The following is a 20,076-nucleotide window of genomic DNA, read 5'->3' on the forward strand; positions in this document are numbered from 1 at the left end:
TATAAAACAAGGAAGTAAACAGGAAACATGGCTACAAAACAAAGCAGACAGCTGTCGCAACAAAATACATTATTTGGTCAGCTATGTTAAACGTTCTGATCCTTACTTATCCGATTAGAACATTAAAATAAGGAAAGATGCAGGTAATCGAAAAGAATATTGGAAAATCTCTACCGAATCTCTTCAAAATATAGATAGAACACTTGATTGTAAAAATAGTCAGGCAAAGATGACAAACAAAAATGAAATGACTCAAGCCAAAATTAGTCGTTTCGTCATCTAGAATCTATTAAACGGTATTTTGCAGGGCAGCTTTTACCACATGTTAAATTCAATGAAAATTAAAAATAGCAAAACCACTGAGTGAACCACCGTCTGAGGAGTCAATAGAGCTTTGTTTTGTTATACTAAACCGGAAGTGTGCACTCTTGTTTCCGACACCTTGACACTGACCATTGAAGGAATACGGAGCAGAAGAGCGAAACATGGCGACTTCGAACAATCCGCGGAAATTCAGCGAGAAAATCGCTTTACATAACCAGAAGCAGGCAGAGGAGACAGCGGCATTTGAAGAAGTGATGAAGGATCTGAGCATTACCCGGGCAGCGAGGGTAACAAACCTCCCCTTTGTTGTTTTTCTCCGACATTTTAACCGTTTGTTTCCTGCGAGCTGTCAAATATGTATTGGTGTGTGTGCACGCAGAATAGGTAAACAATAACAAACGACGCTTCCTGCCAGCTGCTGGATTTCTCTCCCACCAATGACAACGACAAAACTGGCCCTGTGTGTGATAACGAAGAGTATTTAACGTAGACACGGTTTGGTAAAAACATTTATCCGGAAAAACTTGGACAATTTGTTGTCCCACGCAAGTGCAAAACAGAGGGGCGTGCATGCGTATGTGACAGCGCGCGCGTAAATGCGGCTATGATTTTGATCATCGATATCAGTTTTCTTGGTAATATTGATTGATTGAATAACCGTGTGCGGGTGTGGACACAGGCATTATTACTGGTATGTGTGTAAACTTGTCTGACAGGTATTCAGGCCTGTACTGCAATATGACTGGCAAGTACAGCAGAGATGAAGGCCAACAAATTGTGTCAAATAAAAGCCATATACTGTACGTCAAAGAACACCTAAACGCATCTTATGGGGGCTTCAGGGCCCAATAGATGAAGACAGATGCAAGTCAAGTGTTTTATTTTGTCACTGATTTGTCTCAATTTCCATATAAAAACATTTTCTAGACAAATCTAAATCTAGCTCGTGAATCAATGATTTAATGTCAAGCTTCTAAAGAACAAACATGTGGCAAAATCTGTACATTATTAATTCATTGTATCTGTTCTTGAGTTGGCAAAATCTGGTTCCAACTTCTGTCATTCTAGCATTGAGTTTATTTCAACCTCTCTTCTATAAAATTAGCCTTTCCAGGTATTTATATCAATGGGTGTCAGGATCAGTGAAGATGGCACAGTGTCAAGAGAGATTACTACACCAGAAATTGCCATGAGTTGTGATTTGATCAATTCAGCCACCCTAAAATCTGGAAATCTCCTGACTCAAGAAAAGTGTATAAATAATTGGACAATGGTCTTAAGTAAGGTCTCAGGGGTTGCTGTCAGATGATCACAGACAACATGTAGACTCTCACAATCTATAGGTGTGAAGTCATAAAAGATTTAAGATTCTATATAGTCTATAGCCATTTTTTTATTCTTACACTGTCACCTCATAGTAAGAAGGTTTTTGGCTCAAATTCACACGAGATTCTTCTTTTCGAAAAGGACTTTCAATGTTGTGTTTGCATGTTCTCCCCTGTGTGTCCGAAGACATGCATGTTGTATGAATTGGAATCTCTAAAATTGCACCTAGATGCGACTGTGAGTGATTGATCGTCTGTCGGTGTGTGTTAGCGGGTAGGCTGGTGCATTGTCCAGCGTGCACTGTGCCTCTTGCCCAGTGATCAGCGGGGCTCCTCCAGCCCCTCACGACTACCGTGTGCAGAACAAGTGGAATGTTGAGAGTGGATAGATGGATAAGACAGCATGAGTGACAGCAACATGTCAGAACCGTCACAAGTTACTGCTGACTGCTGAGACAAAAAGAAGAAGGGCAGGCAGCATTATTTTCACCACAAAGGAGGCCTGTGTTTCTGTTTCTTGTTGACCATTATAAGAATGCACATTAAATGATTCTCATGTGTACAGATTCACTCTAAGACTGCGTCCATTCTTCCCTGTTCAGCCTCTTTCTGCTTCTCTGTAGCTAGCTTATCTCTCTGTCTTTGTACCTGCATTCCTGTGGTTAAAGGGCTTTGTTTTGGCCTCTTGTTGATCTGGAAATGTTTCTATATGTGATCCTTTTCCACAGGAATGCGTCTCAATCTGTTTTAAGGAATAACCTCGGAAGACGGTTAATGATGAAAACATCAATCAGCATGGTGGCTGTGTAACATATCACAGGAGTAGAAGTGTTTATATAAGGGCTTTGGGGTGGGATTAGCGTAAAGATGTGTAAATGTCATTTGCACACTCCAATGCAATGTTTTGTTTTAATGTCCCTACAATAAATAGCATTCAGATGTCATTTTTAACATTCAGGTTCATTTGAGTACATTGTCATTGATGATATTTTACCTTGTAGCTATATTATAAATTGCATTTTGTCCTGTCCTGTAGTTATAATTTATATAACAGGTACATTTACGTCTTTTCTGAAATTCACATAATTCATTCTTGTCTTGTGTCTTTGTGCTTTCAGTTACAGTTGCAGAAAACTCAGTATTTGCAGCTGGGTCAGAACCGTGTTCAGTACTATGGAGGATCTTTGCCAAACGTCAATCAGATTGGAGACAGCTCTATGGATATGACTTTTCAGGTGAGGGATCAATTATGTATGGCCAAGTTGTTTGCTATGACAGCTTTATAGTCAGCTGCATTCTTTTGAGCGAAGGTCGCACAGAGCCAACGCGCAATGCAATGTTTATGTGTTCTGTTGCCTGCTGTCCATTGTCATGATGGTATGGTTATGATCTGACTGGCTGGTGGGTTTAAACTAGTTCAGCACCCACGAAGTTCACCTCATCTGCCCCTTCAGAAGAAGCACATCTATGAAACAGAGATTAATCCAAAACATCAATAACTGCAACACAGTTTTAGCATTCGGTGCATTGTCCAGAACCTATCTATCAACCCTTGTGCTATACTGGACAGTTCATTCAAGACAGAATTTGCTTTTCCTCTGTACAAAGAGTAGTTTTTGCCCTCTTGGTTAATTTTACGGGAATTGCTTTTTGTAGCAAATAAACATTGAAATTGCACAACTAAATACAAAGTACAAAAGTAACCATTTGCAGCAGTGTCATATAAATAAATGTCACTTATCTTTATAGCCATATGATAAAATGATTACTTATAATAGTGATTCAACCTGCATCCAGTTTAGAAAAAATGTTGCAATGTGCTATTGTAAACACCATGATAGAGGATAAGAGAGATAAATACATCGTTTTTTTTATTTCCAAGGTCATGTAAACAGCAGTATAAAGTGGAGTACGCTTACTCAGAGTAACAGACCTAGATCGTGTGGGTGTGATGGATTTATTCAGGCATGTAAACATCATACACCTCTGCATGTACTTCACATCATCATTGGGAGAGTTGTCTCGTACTCACACGCTAAAGCGAAAAGCAAAGCAATGTTGTGTTTGTAATATAGAAGAAAAGAAGTACAGTTTTTAGTCCCTGGGGCAGAAAAACAAGTTAGTTACAATAGTTTGACTTTGTTTGTTGGAAATGCATGTTTTGTATAGGGAGTTGGTGAGAGCTGTGAGACTCAACCAGTCCATGAAAGGGCTGAATAACCAAAATAGAGCAAGGCTAAAAGCTGCAGAGCTTTATGTTATTTGTGTTCGGTTATTTGATTCATACATTGAATTGGGGGTTATTATGATTATGTTGGTACAGAAATAGTTTTTCAAGCAGCACCCCATGTTTATCTGCCTTTGTGGGGTAACTATTTATCATTTAAATGTCTTATTCATTGTAATAATAAACAAACACTCTGAACTGCCATACTTGTTTTCCATTTTTAAAGATTGCGGAGACTACAGAAGGATCTGCCGTAGTTTTTCTAAGTCTAGAAAATACATTTTATTTTAAATTTAATAGAATGAAGCCAACAAAACAATCAATGATTGAACAGTCTATTCTGTCTGGATTGTTAGAATTCAGGGCTGGACACGAACAGGACGACGAGGCACCACGGCCTGGTGGACCGAGTGTGCCGGGACAGGAACCGCATCACGTCACCCAACCAGAAACCCATGTCTGTTGACAAACATGGACGCCAGATATCCTTTAAATTACGTCTGAGCAATTTATTGCACACAAAATTCATTAATGCAATCAATTACACCCTGCACGTTTCCTGCTATGAAAATGAATGCTATTTTGCCGCTGTGGTATAATAGTAATAATAATAATATTGTATATCAATGCTTGTCTGTGCACTTAATTAAAGCCACTAGTATTCCCACGTTTCACAGGGATTAGTCTTGTTTAATTATGCAGGCATCTCCAGCTGTGTTTTCTTAACCTGAGATCTCACATTGACAGCTGTCCGTATGGCGCAGTATATCTGTCACCTCCACCTGATACCAGCTGGAGGAGGTAAGGCCGATTCAAAGCATGAAACATTGTGTCTGCATTAGTCTTTTTTTACAATAGTAATACTATTAGAGTGATTGCTTGTACCACACTGCCTTGCATTTGACTTGCATGGCCAGATGAAGCAATACATGTGGGACAAAAATACCCAACAGAAGGAGTTTGTAGAGTGCGCTGAGTGACCTTTCCATCCTTCTGGCAGATTCTTTATCTTTAAAATGTGGCATTGTGGCAACATTTTGGATTGTAATTCTGTTTTAAATCACGTAGAATGACCTGGTTTAAAATGGCAAAACATAATAATTGTGCTTGTCTTATTGACTTCACATGCTTTAAAAATCGCAATTCTGGTTTTGATGGACTTGTGTGTGTGTGTGTGTGTTCCATACTTCCTCCAGTTTACTGTAGGTCTAAGAGTATTGTATTTAATTTATTATTTGTTTTTGTGTTATAGAACAAACTCAGACTCAGCACTACACCAGAGCACACTCACTCCTGTCCAACAGGTCTCCTTCATCGGGGGCTCACAGGAGCTACAGCCAAAACGAGGTACAGAATTTGTGAAGAGGCTTCAATTTTCTTGAAATTTTCCTGTAATTATAGAGTCATATAATAGAGTGTGCGTGTTGGGAGTTGTCAAAGTTGCAAAATATTGTTTTTAGAAAGGCATCTCATAAGCTAAGCCCAGAGGTCCTGAATTCCACTGAAAGCTTTGTATTTTTATTATGTTGGCTCTGAATTTAGCTGCCTACAGTCCTGTGTAGACACTCGTGAATTACAATGTTTGTGTGCGTGTTTAGCCAACATCTGTGTTTTGCATTCAGTCGGTGATGCCATCTCAGGTCTGACACAGCTGGCCAATCAGAACAGAGCAGTAACTAAAACTGCCTGTTGCCCCTTAATGAATACAACAATGCTTCAGCCAGAAGATGGTCTCAAAATAGGATAAATGAAAATGAGAATATGGAAATCTGTATATTTACCCCTGCAGCCATCACACCAAATGACACACACATTAACATACATACTTACTTTTTGAGCAATAGGAACATTTCCTATGCATTGAGCAAGCTGTTACCACACATAAGGACACATGATTCCAATTTGTTTAGACTTTAGAGTTATTTATAACAGCTTCAGATTAGTCAGAAACCAGTTTTTCAAGGTTCTTTTTTAATAATCTGTTGGTGTTGGTGGTGGGACTGTGTTGTTTTAAGCGTGTTAATTAGGGAAGGCAAATGAGAACAGCGACTGTTGAGAAGCCACGATGCATCCTAATATCCAGGCAGATCATTTTCATTTCCGTAGCAGTTTGTATAAAAGAGATAGATATTATTTGGTTATGTCATTTTGCTCACAGGTACTTCTGGGATATTTCCGTTTTGACCTAAAGCTTTTTAACTGTACTAAATGTATGTATGTAACTCTACTAATTGCTCATATTAACTAAGAACACTTGGCTGGAAGTCTTGAAACCCGAGGCGCTGAAGAGGTTGTTTTGCTTTTTCTGCAGTTCTCATGCTCAGTGTACCCGTCTCAGACTCAACTAAACAAGAAGTGGATGAAAATGGACTAAAACAGAACTGGAACTGCAAAAAAGTAGATAATCTGCACGCTCACATACATGCACCTATCATGTTTCTGTAAAGTCCTAATGGGTCTAACTGTAACATGTTTTATCTTTAGAATGTCTCAAGTTCCAAGCTCTGCAAAGTCCCAGGGATCAAGTGAGTACTTTGCAGCCCCGCCTCTGTTCTATGTGAGGATGGCTTTACAGTAATAGTGCTGTAGAACTTCATGTGCAGTCAGCCAATATCCCACTCTAAACACAACGTTCACCAGTGGAGCCTACTTATGTAGAACCATCCATTTTACAAGGCTTAGGTCTGGCTGCTTTAATCGGCTCCAAATTAAGGGTGTAAGTATACACTTCTGCTAGTACAAACAAAACATCAGGTTGAAGCCATTTGCCCGTAATCTAACAATATTTGCACTACGTATATCAGTTTACAGCCAAAGTCATAACAGTGCAGAGCCACAACACTAACACGGACCATTGGCCAAATGCATGTTGTCCAAATATTTTTGGAATTGAAAACATTTGAAGTGCTGCTTAGTAATCAACATAAGCATTTCTGTGTTTAAGCATTTCTTCCCTTGTCCGTTGACATCAGCCAGCTGATCACATTTTATAGAGAGTCATTTGCCGTCATGTTCACTGCACCCCCATCTGTTTTCTTCAGCATATTCCCGTCCCCAGACCAGCAGTTAACAGCCTCACTCAAACCAGCGGTCCACAACACCGGTGGTTCGCTGCCTGACCTGAGCAACATCCAGTTCCCTCCTCCACTGCACACACCGCTGGACTCAGATGATGCTGTATACAGCTGCTCCAACAGCACAGGGAACCTGGCTAACACACAAGGTTTCCAAGTCAAAATATGTTACAATCCGTGTTCAACATTAGATTTGTGTGTCAAAACAACACTATTGGCTCACATAGGAATGGTTTATTGATATTGTATGTTAATTCTTGCCTCCCCTTTGTTTGTGTGTAGGAGTCAACAACTCTCAGCCCACAGTAACCATGGAAGTGCAACCTGGGCAGGACAACATGGTTCCTCTCATCCTGAATGCAGTAGACTCCCAGCAGCACCAGGCTCTGCGGCTCTCCTCACCATCTCCACCTCTAACTCTCTCTCAGGTACAGCTCTGCGCTCTTTCCTGGTCTGGGCTACTGAGAAATCAATCGTGCAAGCTTATTACAAAAGATTCTGTATACTTTATATATATCGATTTACAGTATAAATACAGATGTTTACTAACCAGCTGACCAACCCTTTCTTTTGCTGCTTTCCCTCAGGCGGCCATCAACGCCATGAACCTTGAGCAGCAGCTGTCTCAGTATGCCTTCTTCAGCCAGCAAGAAACTCAGTCACACCAGAACCAAGCTGTGAGTTATAACCCAGCACTCTGTCGGTATACTCAACTATTACCCAAAGGCTACATAAACAGTCACTATGTTAAAACACAATCTTCATAATTTGAAGCACGGATAAAACCACAATCAAAGTATTAACTACACTCTTCAGTTTTGGTTTGATTGATATTTTCCATCTGGTTTGTCCATCAGTTCTAAAATTCAAACGGAAATTCAACCAATAAGAGCTACATATGCCTGTGTTTATCATCACAGTATGTGTGCAAAGAACAAAGGTTTTAGATTTAAGTCCACTGCCACAATGTGGAGTAAAGGTCAGTTACACAAAGTTACAAGTGTGAGTCTACATAAGGGGGATTTGGTGAGTCTAGCCCATTTTGCTTTCTTTTCTAAAGCCCAACAGTCAAGGCAAGTCTCCCCACAAAAGTTTGTGTTGGCACATTTTGTGTTGTGATCCATTTTGACACCTTTGATGTGGTTTCCATATACGTAGACATCAGTGTGCCAGAAAACTCACTGCCTGAGAGTCATCATCTTTTTGTTCAATCGGTCAGGTCAATGTCACATACAATGTCTCCAAAGGCTTTACAGGCCCACACAACAGTTCCCAACCCGGCTCGAGCTCTCTAAGATGACAAGGAAAAACACTTAGACTGTAAAGAGATAAAGTGGAAGGAACTGTGGAAGAGCCTTTTGAGAGTGAGGTCCTCTTTCCTTGATAGGAGGAGCAGGAGCAGGAGGTGGAGAAGCACACAGATTACTAAAAGATAAAAACAAAGATCAACAAAAATCTGTAATCTTAAATTACTTAACCTGATATCTCAGCTATTGATAACAAATAGGTAAAATAAATAAGTGTATCCTGTTAATATTATTATAAGTTATAAGTTATCCTGTGTATCCTGTCTTATGCAGTAGTTTGCTGTTGGTTAGTTGTCACCTTAATATCTTGTAGATAGTTTTAATGATGAGTTTTGGTGCATCATTTCCAAGTGCTACTTTCTGTTACACTCTAAAGCAGAGGCTTATTAAGGGTCAATATGCCCCAGCTCTCTGGAAGCTCTTCTCTTTCTTGGATTAGGATCAGATCCAGAGGAAACTTCTTTGAAGATGTGCGCTCTCATATAGCAGCACTTTATAAATGAAGTATTCTTAACTTGATGATCAGCATAAAATTAAGCTTTTGATTTTTTATTCTGTCTGAAGTTTTTGTGTTTTTGGAACACTTCTCATGACTGAAAAATTGGGTTTCTCTATGGGACAGAGCAAAAGCATCAGTTATTCATTTGCACATAACCACAAACTAATATGAAATGGCTTCATGGGAATGGTGTTCTTTGAATGGTGTATCTTTATATGACTCCCTACTCTTCACTTCCAGCAAACGGGCCTGATTCAGCTGGCGTCATCTGTGAACTCCAGCTCTACGCCAGACAGCCAGATTTCCTCACAAGTCAACATGACCATGGACATAAACACGGTGAGACATGGAAACAGTCTGAATCAGATGAGTGCATTACAGAGTGGGTGTCATTAAAGCAGCGCAGCAATCACTGCTCCTGCTTCGCTGCTTTGTGTTTTCAGCATGATGCACCATGTCCGGTTCTATTCTGAGCCGTTGACTGTGAACACACTTTTCCCTGATTTTCATTTAAACCACAAATGCGTTTATTGTGAAAATGATGCCTTCTTTCAGTGTGAAAACAAAGTAATACTCATCTATGTGATGCTATAAAAAATAACAGGAAATGTGTTTGTATGAGAATTCAGACTGTTTACTTGAAGGGGCTATATTTCAACATAACAGTGCATTACCTTTCTTATCACTTTGCACAAGCTTTGGGTTTGTAAACACACAGTAGGACAGATCGCTTGGCCTCACAAAATCTCATTGCAACGTAATTAATTTAGCTCAAAGTAAGTAAAGCAGTGGAATAGTTCATTTATGAGTTGATTGAAGTTTGCACTAACATACACGTTTCTATTCTAGAACTTAATTTTCTACTTTTGTGCCAGTAAATGCTTTTGCGAGGCAAAGCGCATCCTTCAGATCTTGGCCCCATCTGCTCGACTTCTGTTGCAGTGGGATCTGGATTATTGCAGAAGTGGCCTACTTTCTCCTCAGCTCAGTTAGTTTTTTCGGTACACAGTCAAAGGAAACATTGACTACATTTACAGGCACTCAATACTCATGCTACATACTAATATGTCATACTAATATAATTTGTCTGCTCTGTACTTTGAGTATGGTGAAAAGACAATACAAGTACATAGTGTCTGCCCAAGAGTAAATACATTTACAATCACATGATCAAGAAGTGATGACTGGAGTAACCGCAGGCAAAAGGACTTAAAAAACAGTGATCAGGCAGACAGAATCTGGCAAGGAGAAGGCAAACGGTCCAGAGGCCTGTACTATGAAGCGAGAGTAAGGGGTTGCATAGCTCAGTTCAGGCTCAGACTTGATTAACTTGAGGCTGAAGTCACAAAGCTGCCCCACTTCTGATTGCACTCTCTGATAAATCCTGGTCCGGTGCAGCATATTTTGGAGCTTAGTTGGGCAGAAATACAAAGCCCCGCTTTACCAATCACCCCATTTGGAAAATGGGGTGACTGTTCCTGCAGAATCCTGTTGATGTATATTTATGGAGTCTCCCTTTATAAGGCGGGGTGAGGACATTAAGATTGCACCAAAGTCTGCTTGATTTCCCCGATGATGTTTTTCAACAACGCTACGCAGAATGCAGACAGTATTTATGGACGACCAGACAGAATAGAACACTGAGGGAAGAGATGATTCCATCTGATCCTCCAGTTTCACAATAGTCAGTCAGTCTGCGTGCCGGCTCCGCGGTACTTTTCTTCCCCTAATTAATCCCTGGTAGTATTCGGCAGCCTTTTTCGTATATTGATGTAACATTGCATATTAAAATGCTGGGTTGCAGTCAGACAGGGACTGGAGGTGTAAATCTATATTTCAGCTGTTTACGGCTTTTGCTGAATTCTAGCTGAACATATGCTGGGATAAGAAAAGGTAAACCAGGGCATTGTAACTGTAAGAGCACAACACATACAGTACATATGAGCACAGAGGTCAGAGAACATTCTCGTATGTGAATAACTCAAACATATCCTCTTGTATCAGGCCTCCTCTCTCCAACAGTACCGCAGTAGGGTCGGATCCTCAGCCAATCAGTCTCCGACCTCTCCCATCTCCAATCAAGGCTTCTCACCTGGAGGCTCGCCTCAAGTAAGGGCGTGTGAACCAATGAGCTGCTAGCTCGCTGTGTATAAACGTCACCGTCCCCTGCATCGTAGCTCTGTGGTAATCGTTGCTGGGTGGGAGTGTCACTCCCAGTCTCAGCTGCTTTTTGTGTCCACACTAGCAAATCTGGGCAAAAAAAGGCATTTTGCACCAATCAAGCATTCAAGCAGAATACATTTTTCTATGCATAAACATATTCAATTAATCACAAAGTTGAAATTTCATCGGATAAGCAGTTATTAGAATTCAAATCTAGAAAACCTTCTGTGTTGTATAAAAATCTGTATAAAATTTCCTGAGAAATTCTTAAATGTTCATTCCATCAGACTAAATAAGAAGAGATAATTGAACAGTGTCATTCTGGGACAGCCTTGTAGTTCTAATTTGCTTTACAGTTTAAATATCACCTAGAAAATGTTTAGAAACCAGCCTCAAAACATGATACTGTATGTGACATGATGTGTAACCACTTAATATGCAACCAGTTAATAACAATTAGCTTGTCACAAACATATCAGTACAGTGTTGTTTATTATAACTCTTTAACAACCAAATCTGCAGCATCCTTGTTATAAGATAGTTTTAGTTTTGCTTTTTCCTTTAAAACTATTTTGTGATGTTTGTTTGTAATATCAACATGTTCATATGTTGGTTGTAATATTGCTTTAGTGTTTTTGCCCAGATCTGATCACCCGTCTCTCTAAACAGTCAGTGCCATTGATGTGTCGCGTTGTAGCTCTGTGTCCCCAAACTCCCTCCTCTGCTGCTTTTGTGGTGTTTGCGCTGCTGTTTCCTCCCCAGTCCTATCTGATCTATATTTGACTCTCTATTTGAGTCTTTATGTTCATCAGAGGTTTGGATTTATTTTTGCAAGTTGCATTAAAAGGGGGGGGGGGGGATTTGAGAGGTTTGCTTGTTGTCTATGAAGGACTTTATCATCACTCTCACGGTTAAATCTGAACAAACTGAACCTTGCCTTCAGGGTGGGGCTCTAAGATAAACTAAACCCACCCAAGGCAAACATGGACCAGGGTTGTTAATCTGAGTCAGACAGACAGATGGACAGCAGATCTTTTATTTTGAAACCAGCTTTCTTTGATTTCTTTAACCTTCCATTGTATTTTTCCAAATCCAGACACATGTTTGTTCCTTTTGTGTCAGATTTAACTGAAAACACGTTACAGAAGGGAATCAGTCGGGGTTAATTGTCATTTATTCTGAGTGCGACTGATGTAGAGAATGTTTGCTTTGTGTGTATGTGAACATGTTTGTCTGGCTGTTTGCTTTGCACACCTCAGTTCTCTCTCCTGTGTTGAAGTGGCTCACTCTTAGTTCCTGAGGTTATACATGGGCTAAACCACAACCAACAGGCTGTCCTCTATTATCCCGCTCCGGCCCGTAGGGACATCGGCAGCACACGCACGATAATTTGGTTTGGAACTAGGAGGAGCACGGGCTGAGAATATGATCCAATTATTATTACATTAAGAGGCCACGGTGAAATAGGAGAATTTCTGTTGCTGTTTCAATGAGGACATTCAAATGAGAAGCTCCCAGAGAGAGTAATGGTGGAATAACTCACAAGGGGTGCTACATGTTCAATCATTCCCTTTATTTGATCCTTGATTGATATTTGACATAACGGTATCATGACCTTTATGTTGACGATGGTACATTAAATATAATCATCAGAGGATAAGTGTAACAGACACGTGATGGAAATCTGTTTACTCTCCTCATCTTCAGTGAGTCACAATAACTTCTCTGATATAAATGAGGGTTCAATTGCAACATGTACACATCATATACATTCAGAGATATGGGATGGAGATGTTTTCTGATTTTGCCCGGCACCAGATCCCAAATCGGGGCTGGATTTTGTACATTATCCACGCTTTCCTTTGTGACAAAAATAACCATGCCTATTCACTGGACTCCACTGTTTGAGCATTGCATCAGTAAACTTAGTGTGGAGCAGCTTCTTAATGAATTCAATCACCCCACCTTAAACATGTGGCTTTTATATTGTTGTAGCGTTGAGCAGCAATATAACCCGATGCTTTCCATGTCTTATAGGTCCGTTTCCCTGTCTGCACTTTACCCTCTGTAGATGTTTTGTTTGCATTCATTGCTGTGATGGGGAATTCCTCACTTGACTGTCGGATACTTAGTGTGTGTGCCATTTGCTTCAGGCTCGTTGGTGTTTTTGTACACTGTCACTGAATGTTTCCTGTTGTTTTTAAAAGGAAACATCTTCATCAAGATTTTATCTGTTTCCTGCTTAAAAAAAGACACTTTTCATCAGTTTACAACAAAAAGATGTGCAGAGTGGCTTTTTATCTCTGCAACATAAACATAGTCACACAGTCTTCAGTTTATCAGTAATTCATGCGTTACTATTATTGAGGTGGTTCATAATTACATTTATAAATGTTGTGAGGTGAGTTGAGCAGTTTGCTGTTCCAGTGTCGCTGCTTTGCCTTTGAATGTCTCTCCCTGATTCACGTTTGTATTCCATATGTGACGCTCCAGGATGAAGATGAGGAACGTTCATATTGAGTGGTGTGCCGTAATTTCTGAGTGTAACTTAATATGTTTTGTTGTTGCAGCATAACTCCATCCTAGGAAGTGTGTTTGCTGACTTCTATGACCAGCAGCTCCCATCCAGGCAGGCCAGCGCTCTCTCACAACAGGTACACACACCGGTCAGGCTGGGACACGCACACACCTGAATGTCTATTAGTGAATCTGTTTTGGCTTTACAGAGATCATATCAAACGGCAGCGATAGAAAACGGTGTCTTCTCTGTTGTGATTGTCAGTTAGAGCAGTTCAACATGATTGAAACTCCAATCAGCCCTGACAGTCTGTTCAACCAGACCTCCACCCTCAACTACTCCCAGGCATTAATGATGGGCTTGACTGGTGGCCAGTGCAGCCTGCAGGACTCCCAGCAGCTGGGCTACAGTAACCATGGCAACATTCCCGACATCATTCTCACAGGTACTTCTCCGTTGTGTCAGGTGTCGAACTCACGTCTCACATCAAGTAGCTTGTTAGCCACAGAGTTGTGACACTCGGCTCGTCATGTTCAACACCCTGCATATCATTCCTGTAGACGTCTCAAACATGTAAACAACAGGATTTTACAGCACAGGTTTTACGGAGCTTAAATTGTCTCAAAACCCCTCAATCACCAAAATGATTTGACATATGACGTGCTGCTGTGATCAAAAATAGATTTATTGTTTACTGTTTTTTAGATCAAGTGTGAATCTCCATTTTTTCTCTCTCTCTGTGGCCTGACAGTCACAATCCAGTGGGCAGGATGTAAGGAGTAGATTCAGCCCTTATTGTCCAATTGTTTAACCTCCATGTCAAGGAAATCTGTGAGGCGAGAGCTCCACTAACAGTACACAAAGCTAACACACTACACTATTTACTGACAATATGGTTACCGTTGCAAAAGTTGAGGCTCTGGCCAACGGAAATTCATCCAGTAGGACAAACAAGTAGGCCCTGTGGGTTATAGACCTCTACAAGGTCTGGGTCTAGCACACATTGACCACCATGTTGAGGCTGGCCAATCATAACAAAGCTATGAGAAAGCAAAGAGAAAGAGAAATGGATTATTGTGGGAGTTTAAGCACATTAAAACATTGCAGATTACAAATTGTCCCCTAAATTAAAACAACTAAGTGAGAATCTGTATATGAGCCCCTCTTTGATGTATTTTTATAATTGTCTTACTCCTGTTCAGTGAGCGGAGAATCCCCCCCCTGCCTCCTCAAAGAACTGACTGACTCCCTATCCACAGATGACAGCTTTGACGTCGACTCCCAGTTCCCACTCGACGACCTGAAAATCGAACCTTTGACGCTGGACGGCTTACACATGCTCAACGACCCGGACATGGTGCTGGCCGACGCGGCGACGGAGGACGCGTTTCGCCTGGACCGCCTCTAACTGCACCACAATGCTTTGTGCACAGGTGTGTTAAGTGAACCTCTGCCACGCGAGGGGAGCAAGGGTTGGCATCTGAGAGGATAAACCTAGAAGAGCAGGTTTGTGGAGTGTAGGATTCACATCCAAGCACCCCGAAAAAAGCTTTTTAACTCTTGTCTCCGCAGACACAGGTTTGGACTGATAAAATATGAGTTACAATATAAATCCCAATCATGGTTCTGGCACGACTCCTTGATTATGATGTTCGATTTTTCGTTTATTTAAAATTCTGGACATTATTTTAAGGAAACTTGATAAAATGGGAGCAGATTGAGTCACACCCTCTGCACACACACCTGTTACCACAGAGTAGGATTTGTGCAAACCCTGTTTTTTTTCTCTGAGCTTTTGTCTCAATCACTCTGTGAATTCTTATCCCCTCGGTGCCAACATCATAGTACTTCAGTACTTAACACAGATTTAGGCCTGATCTGATTTCCCCCTTTTTCTTTCAAATACTTGAGTGAGAGTTCTTTTGCATCCTAAATGGTTTAGGAAATATCATAGTAAATAAAAGTCATCAGTTATGCATGAAATCACCAATCACTGTGCATACTTGTTTTGCCTTAATAGCTTGACATTTGGTTTTCATGCAAAGATGACTGCTAAGTTATATAAACATGTTTTAATTGTGTAGTGATTTTACTGTTTTACAGGTAGTTTGGCCTGCGGACTTCGCAGCTGCATTACTATTATTTGTATTCTTGAAGTGTGCTAATCTTCATCTATTACTCAAACCATAGCCACTACCATATCATCAAACTGACTTGTTGTTATGAAACATATGTTTACAAATTTGTTTTGTTTTATATTCGACATGTACAGAATGTGATTTGATTTTGTGTAATGGTAACTATGCAAAACTAAAGTGAACGATTCGGGACTGTATGGTGAAACAGATTAAATGTAACCCTCGAGAGCCAACGTGCAAGATGATTCCAGAACGCACAGTGATGGTGCCATCTTTATATTTCTTTTGGATTCTTTAGAAACATTTTTGCTTTAAAACGAGTAAGACAAGAGGCTCAGTGAGGGCGGGCGGGCAGGAGTGAGGGAAGCCGGGAGAAACTGAAACTCCTATAGAACTCCCAAAGATGTGACCTCAGTGTGATTAAATGAAACTGCCTCTGTATACTAGAACAGCATTGATGCAACCAGAATGTATTTTGGTCACATCTGTACAGTGTCATTATTGTCTCTGATATCAAGTCTCTACGTACTGTAGAATCAAACACTTTACCCGTCCCTCCACACATAGGAGATGCGGTATACTGTTCTAGGTTTTGTTTATGATTTATTCCCTTTTATTGGCACTACAGTGACACTGAATATCCGTGTTCCCTCCTCATGTGAGTACATCCTCGCATTCTCTAATCCCCAACCGGGTTGATTTGTGTCTTGCTCATTGGTTCTATATTTATGTGGTTTTTATACGTTTGTTCATTCATTCACTCACATCTGTCTTTTACATCTCATACTGCACTTTATGAATTCATTATCCCTCCCTGTGACTGTTAATGTGCACTGGACCTGTTTGCCCTGTATTTGATCAAACTTGCCTTCTTGTAAAAAAGATAAAGAAAACTAAATTATCCTTATTTTTAAAATTATATAGTCATAGTCTATTTAAAAGAGCTGAATTTTGTGAGTATTTTGTTAGATATCTATTATTACACAGTTATAACTAAATTTTGGAACATTGAGTCAATATTTGTATTTTTGGACAGTGCTGATCAGAGGTCTTTGTATAATCGCTCCACTTAGTCACATCCCTGTGCTGTATATCTTCCAAAAATAAGTAGAACTAAATGAAGTGTATAAATATATGTAATTGATTCATAATAGATGATATTGTGAAGATACGGGCACAGGGTGTGATTTGTCAAACAATTGAATATTCTAAGTCAGTAGTCCAGGTAAAATTGTTAAATGGGAGTGTAAACAAGCTTTCTTTTTCCCAGGATGCTGTACAGCCATTTCCTATCTGTGTTTGCGATATGATGAATCTGGAATCTGTCCGAAAACACAATGTCTGTTGATGTCATTGTTCATCATTGTTCTCATACAAATGGAAATTTAAAAAAGAAAACGTTCTGACAAATGTGATTGAATCGATTGAGACAACATTGTTCAGCTTGAAGATTTTTGTGTTTTTAAATTTTTTTTTTTTTTTACACGCATCACGTTTCTGAATTACAATGCATGTATTTTGTTAATTTATGGTTTGTTTGCTTGTTTTCTTTTTCATCCTTTAATATTTTGTAATTGCATGAATCTTGTGATAGGTTTGAACTCTTTTGGCTTTATGGTTTGTATTTCTTTGAATGACGGTGTCTGTCTTGTTATCCGTTCTCCTTGTTTGGGTAAAAATTGTCCTTTGTCTCCTTTGAATTCAGCGTTCGTGTGTGTGAGCTACGTAACTGCTAAGTGAAACCTAAAAGCATCAGAAATATGATAATGAGCCTTTTATGCACTTGTAAATGCTGTTCTTTGGTACTATGTTTTATACCGCAATATACAATACATGCTTCTTTTCTGTGCATCACCAACAGAGTTTGACTGTCATGGCAGTTCTATAGATTTGCTTTGTATATTGCCGTATGGTAGGAACTATGTTTTTGTGCTTTGTGTGAAATGATGTCAAAGTCAGAAAATGCACTGAGAAATCTTGTGCTGCAATTTGTCATTGTGGCTCTGTATTTTCTACTGGACCTCAGACTTTGAAGTCTTTGTAGGTCCGTATTTTATTTTCTGTTACGTTCTTTTTCTTTTGTGCTCATGTAGATAACAACGCTGACTGATGTATCACCTGTTACTGCCACCTGTTATGCACAACAACGTTCATGAATCCATTTGTACGATGCCAATGTTTACAGCGTACAAAGTGTTATAAAACATAGCAGTACATGTGTTATCTCTCCACTAAACTCTTTCGATGTTGGTAAATCATAAATCTGCAATAACTGATTGCATATGAACCACGTGCAGTGTAAATTTACCAACGCATCGGTTATGTAATTTGCAATGTTTATGAATGTTCTCAGTCATCCAGGTCATTGAACATCTAGTAGTAGTAGTAATTCAAGGCGACTGCACTTGGCTGTTAAGTCTTGAAGATGTCGCCACTCATCCAAGTAGCTTCTTCAGTTCTAAGCCACCATTTACCCTCTGAGAGTCACCCATTGGGCCAGTTGAGTTGTCGTGGCTTTATTGTCCACCTCTGACTCAGACCTGAAGAAGATACTTGGATGAGTGGTGAAACATCTTCAAGGCAAAACAACGAGTCCAGTTTTCTGTAACGTCTACCTGCTAGTTGTTTTAAGTTTCAATATTACGACCATCAAAAGTCCCAAATCTTTGTAGTTTGAGGTTTCAAGAATAATATTTCACTTTAACTCTACACTACACACATTTCGAGGAGCTGAAAAGCACTTCTATTCTATCCAACTTCTTTCCCTTGCCATCAATCCCCCTTTTTTTGTGTATTTCCTATTGACAGACTTTGCCGTCCAAGTTTTCATATTTTCAGTGGTGCAGTAGCTCAATCAGCTGGCATGAGAATAGGTACTGTTTAACTATACTGATCCAGTTTAACAAGTAATATTTCATACTGCTTTGTACTTCCTTCTCTTTGCTTTCATTGATTTCAAATCAGCAGGTGACGACTCAAAGAGCCAAAGTTCCTACCAGCCAATTCTGAGACATTTGAACTGAAGCTTAATATATGTAACTCTCACCCTTTAGGTTACTAAGGTATAAACGTATCAATGCATTGTTTACACAGAACATTCATTCTTTTGCTGTTTCAATTTTACGAAATTTCCTCAATATCCTGGAATATACTATCAGGCAGCTTGTCAGATACCTAAAGGTTACATAACGCATAGAAATAACGTCAGAAATTTCAGATAAAATACTGTACAGTCGAGTATCTACATGTATAGACTGACTAATGTTAAAAGGGAGACTCAAACTGAATCAGGAAGCTGAAATGTGTCACAGTCACATTTAGAAGTGTGCATTCGGAGGACAGCTCAGTGCTGATTCAAGCCTCATACAAATGGCAGCTAAATTGTTATACAGTATATTTTGTTTCTGGGCGCAGTGATACTTTTCCTAACACTGCACATGCATTTTACTGCTGTGTCAGGGGAGGGGGGGAAGGGGGGAGGGGGGGTGGCTGTTGTTACTCACAGCAACAGGACACATACAGTATGCTCATCAAAATATGCAAAATCTAGCATCCTGCAGCACAGCTTGGCAAGTCGGTACTTTTTGAGCAAACCCTTTAAAAAAAAACGAATGATTCAAACCTTGTTCTTCAAATAACGTCTTTTCCTATTTGAACTGTCAAATCGGACCAAAAAAAAAGAAAAAATCCAAGTTGGCTGTAAATGTGCTATATAAAAAGATGAAATAAGCTTCTGTTTGAATTGTACCTGATGTATTTTTCTTGTGTGAAAGCTTCTGTCTTTGTATCTTTGCATTATTATTATTTGTAAATGAAATGAAAATAAATATATCTGAATATAAGCAAGTACATTTCTTGAATTGTGTGTCTGCGTGCTGCGTAACTCTACAGCAGAAGAAGGTGGTTGATGCTTGCAGCCTCCAGAACTTGCATCAACATAGCCGATCCACAGCTTCACACCCACAACTTTCTCTGCCTCGTCCACTCTGTCCACACCATCTAGGGTAAAGAGTTGAGCCTGGCCATTGTGAACGTGGGATGGGTATGACAAAACTGATGGCCTTGAGGACAGTTTTCTTGTCTTATTTATGCATTTCATTCAGAATATGTCGCCCACGCTGCACCAACTGCATGTCTCATACTCACAGATCAAGTCTTTTCTATTTTTCTCTTTGTGTAGGTCTTCCTTGAGGCCCTCTTAATGTAGTCATATACAGGCTTTTAGCATAGACATGGTGAAGCCCTTTGAAACTTTCTATGGATACTGGAACACTCACTCGCAGCTTAGTAACATACATATGTGGTGATTTGCTTTGGCACAGAATCTCCAAACTGCTCCAACACAACCAATTTCTTCAACCTCTTCTGTGTTTTGAATGTTTTTAATTACTGCTGAACACCATCAATTAAAATGACACTGCAGTTCTCGAGCAAACTCAAAATATGCATGTGTGACCCAAACTTCTGCCTGTTTGCCTTAGGAATGCCAATCAAAAGATGA

At 39.8% G+C, this 20,076-nt stretch overlaps 1 protein-coding gene across 3 annotated transcripts; it reads left to right on the plus strand.

Moving 5' to 3' along the window:
* The first annotated feature begins 446 nt into the window (after positions 1–446).
* On the plus strand, positions 447–19,417 carry crtc1a (CREB regulated transcription coactivator 1a). Of its 3 annotated transcripts, none has more exons than XM_076144788.1 (15): positions 447–611; positions 2,768–2,884; positions 4,233–4,358; positions 4,616–4,677; positions 5,129–5,223; positions 6,188–6,273; positions 6,361–6,401; positions 6,918–7,099; positions 7,233–7,378; positions 7,538–7,627; positions 8,997–9,095; positions 10,761–10,865; positions 13,490–13,573; positions 13,702–13,882; positions 14,640–19,417. In XM_076144788.1, exons 1-15 carry the CDS (start codon positions 486–488, stop codon positions 14,843–14,845), a joined length of 1,746 nt encoding a protein of 581 aa, XP_076000903.1. In that variant the 5' UTR covers positions 447–485; the 3' UTR covers positions 14,846–19,417. The 3 variants fall into 3 exon arrangements, with proteins under 3 accessions (XP_076000903.1, XP_076000904.1, XP_076000905.1); XM_076144789.1 differs by having other exon boundaries at positions 14,697–19,417; XM_076144790.1 differs by lacking the exon at positions 10,761–10,865.
* The last annotated feature ends 659 nt before the right edge of the window (positions 19,418–20,076 follow it).

Source organism: Genypterus blacodes, unplaced genomic scaffold (assembly GCF_046128005.1).
Source record: "Genypterus blacodes isolate CSIRO-AG114 ecotype Tasmania unplaced genomic scaffold, CSIRO-AGI_Gbla_v1 ptg000029l_1, whole genome shotgun sequence".
NCBI lineage: Eukaryota > Metazoa > Chordata > Actinopteri > Ophidiiformes > Ophidiidae > Genypterus > Genypterus blacodes.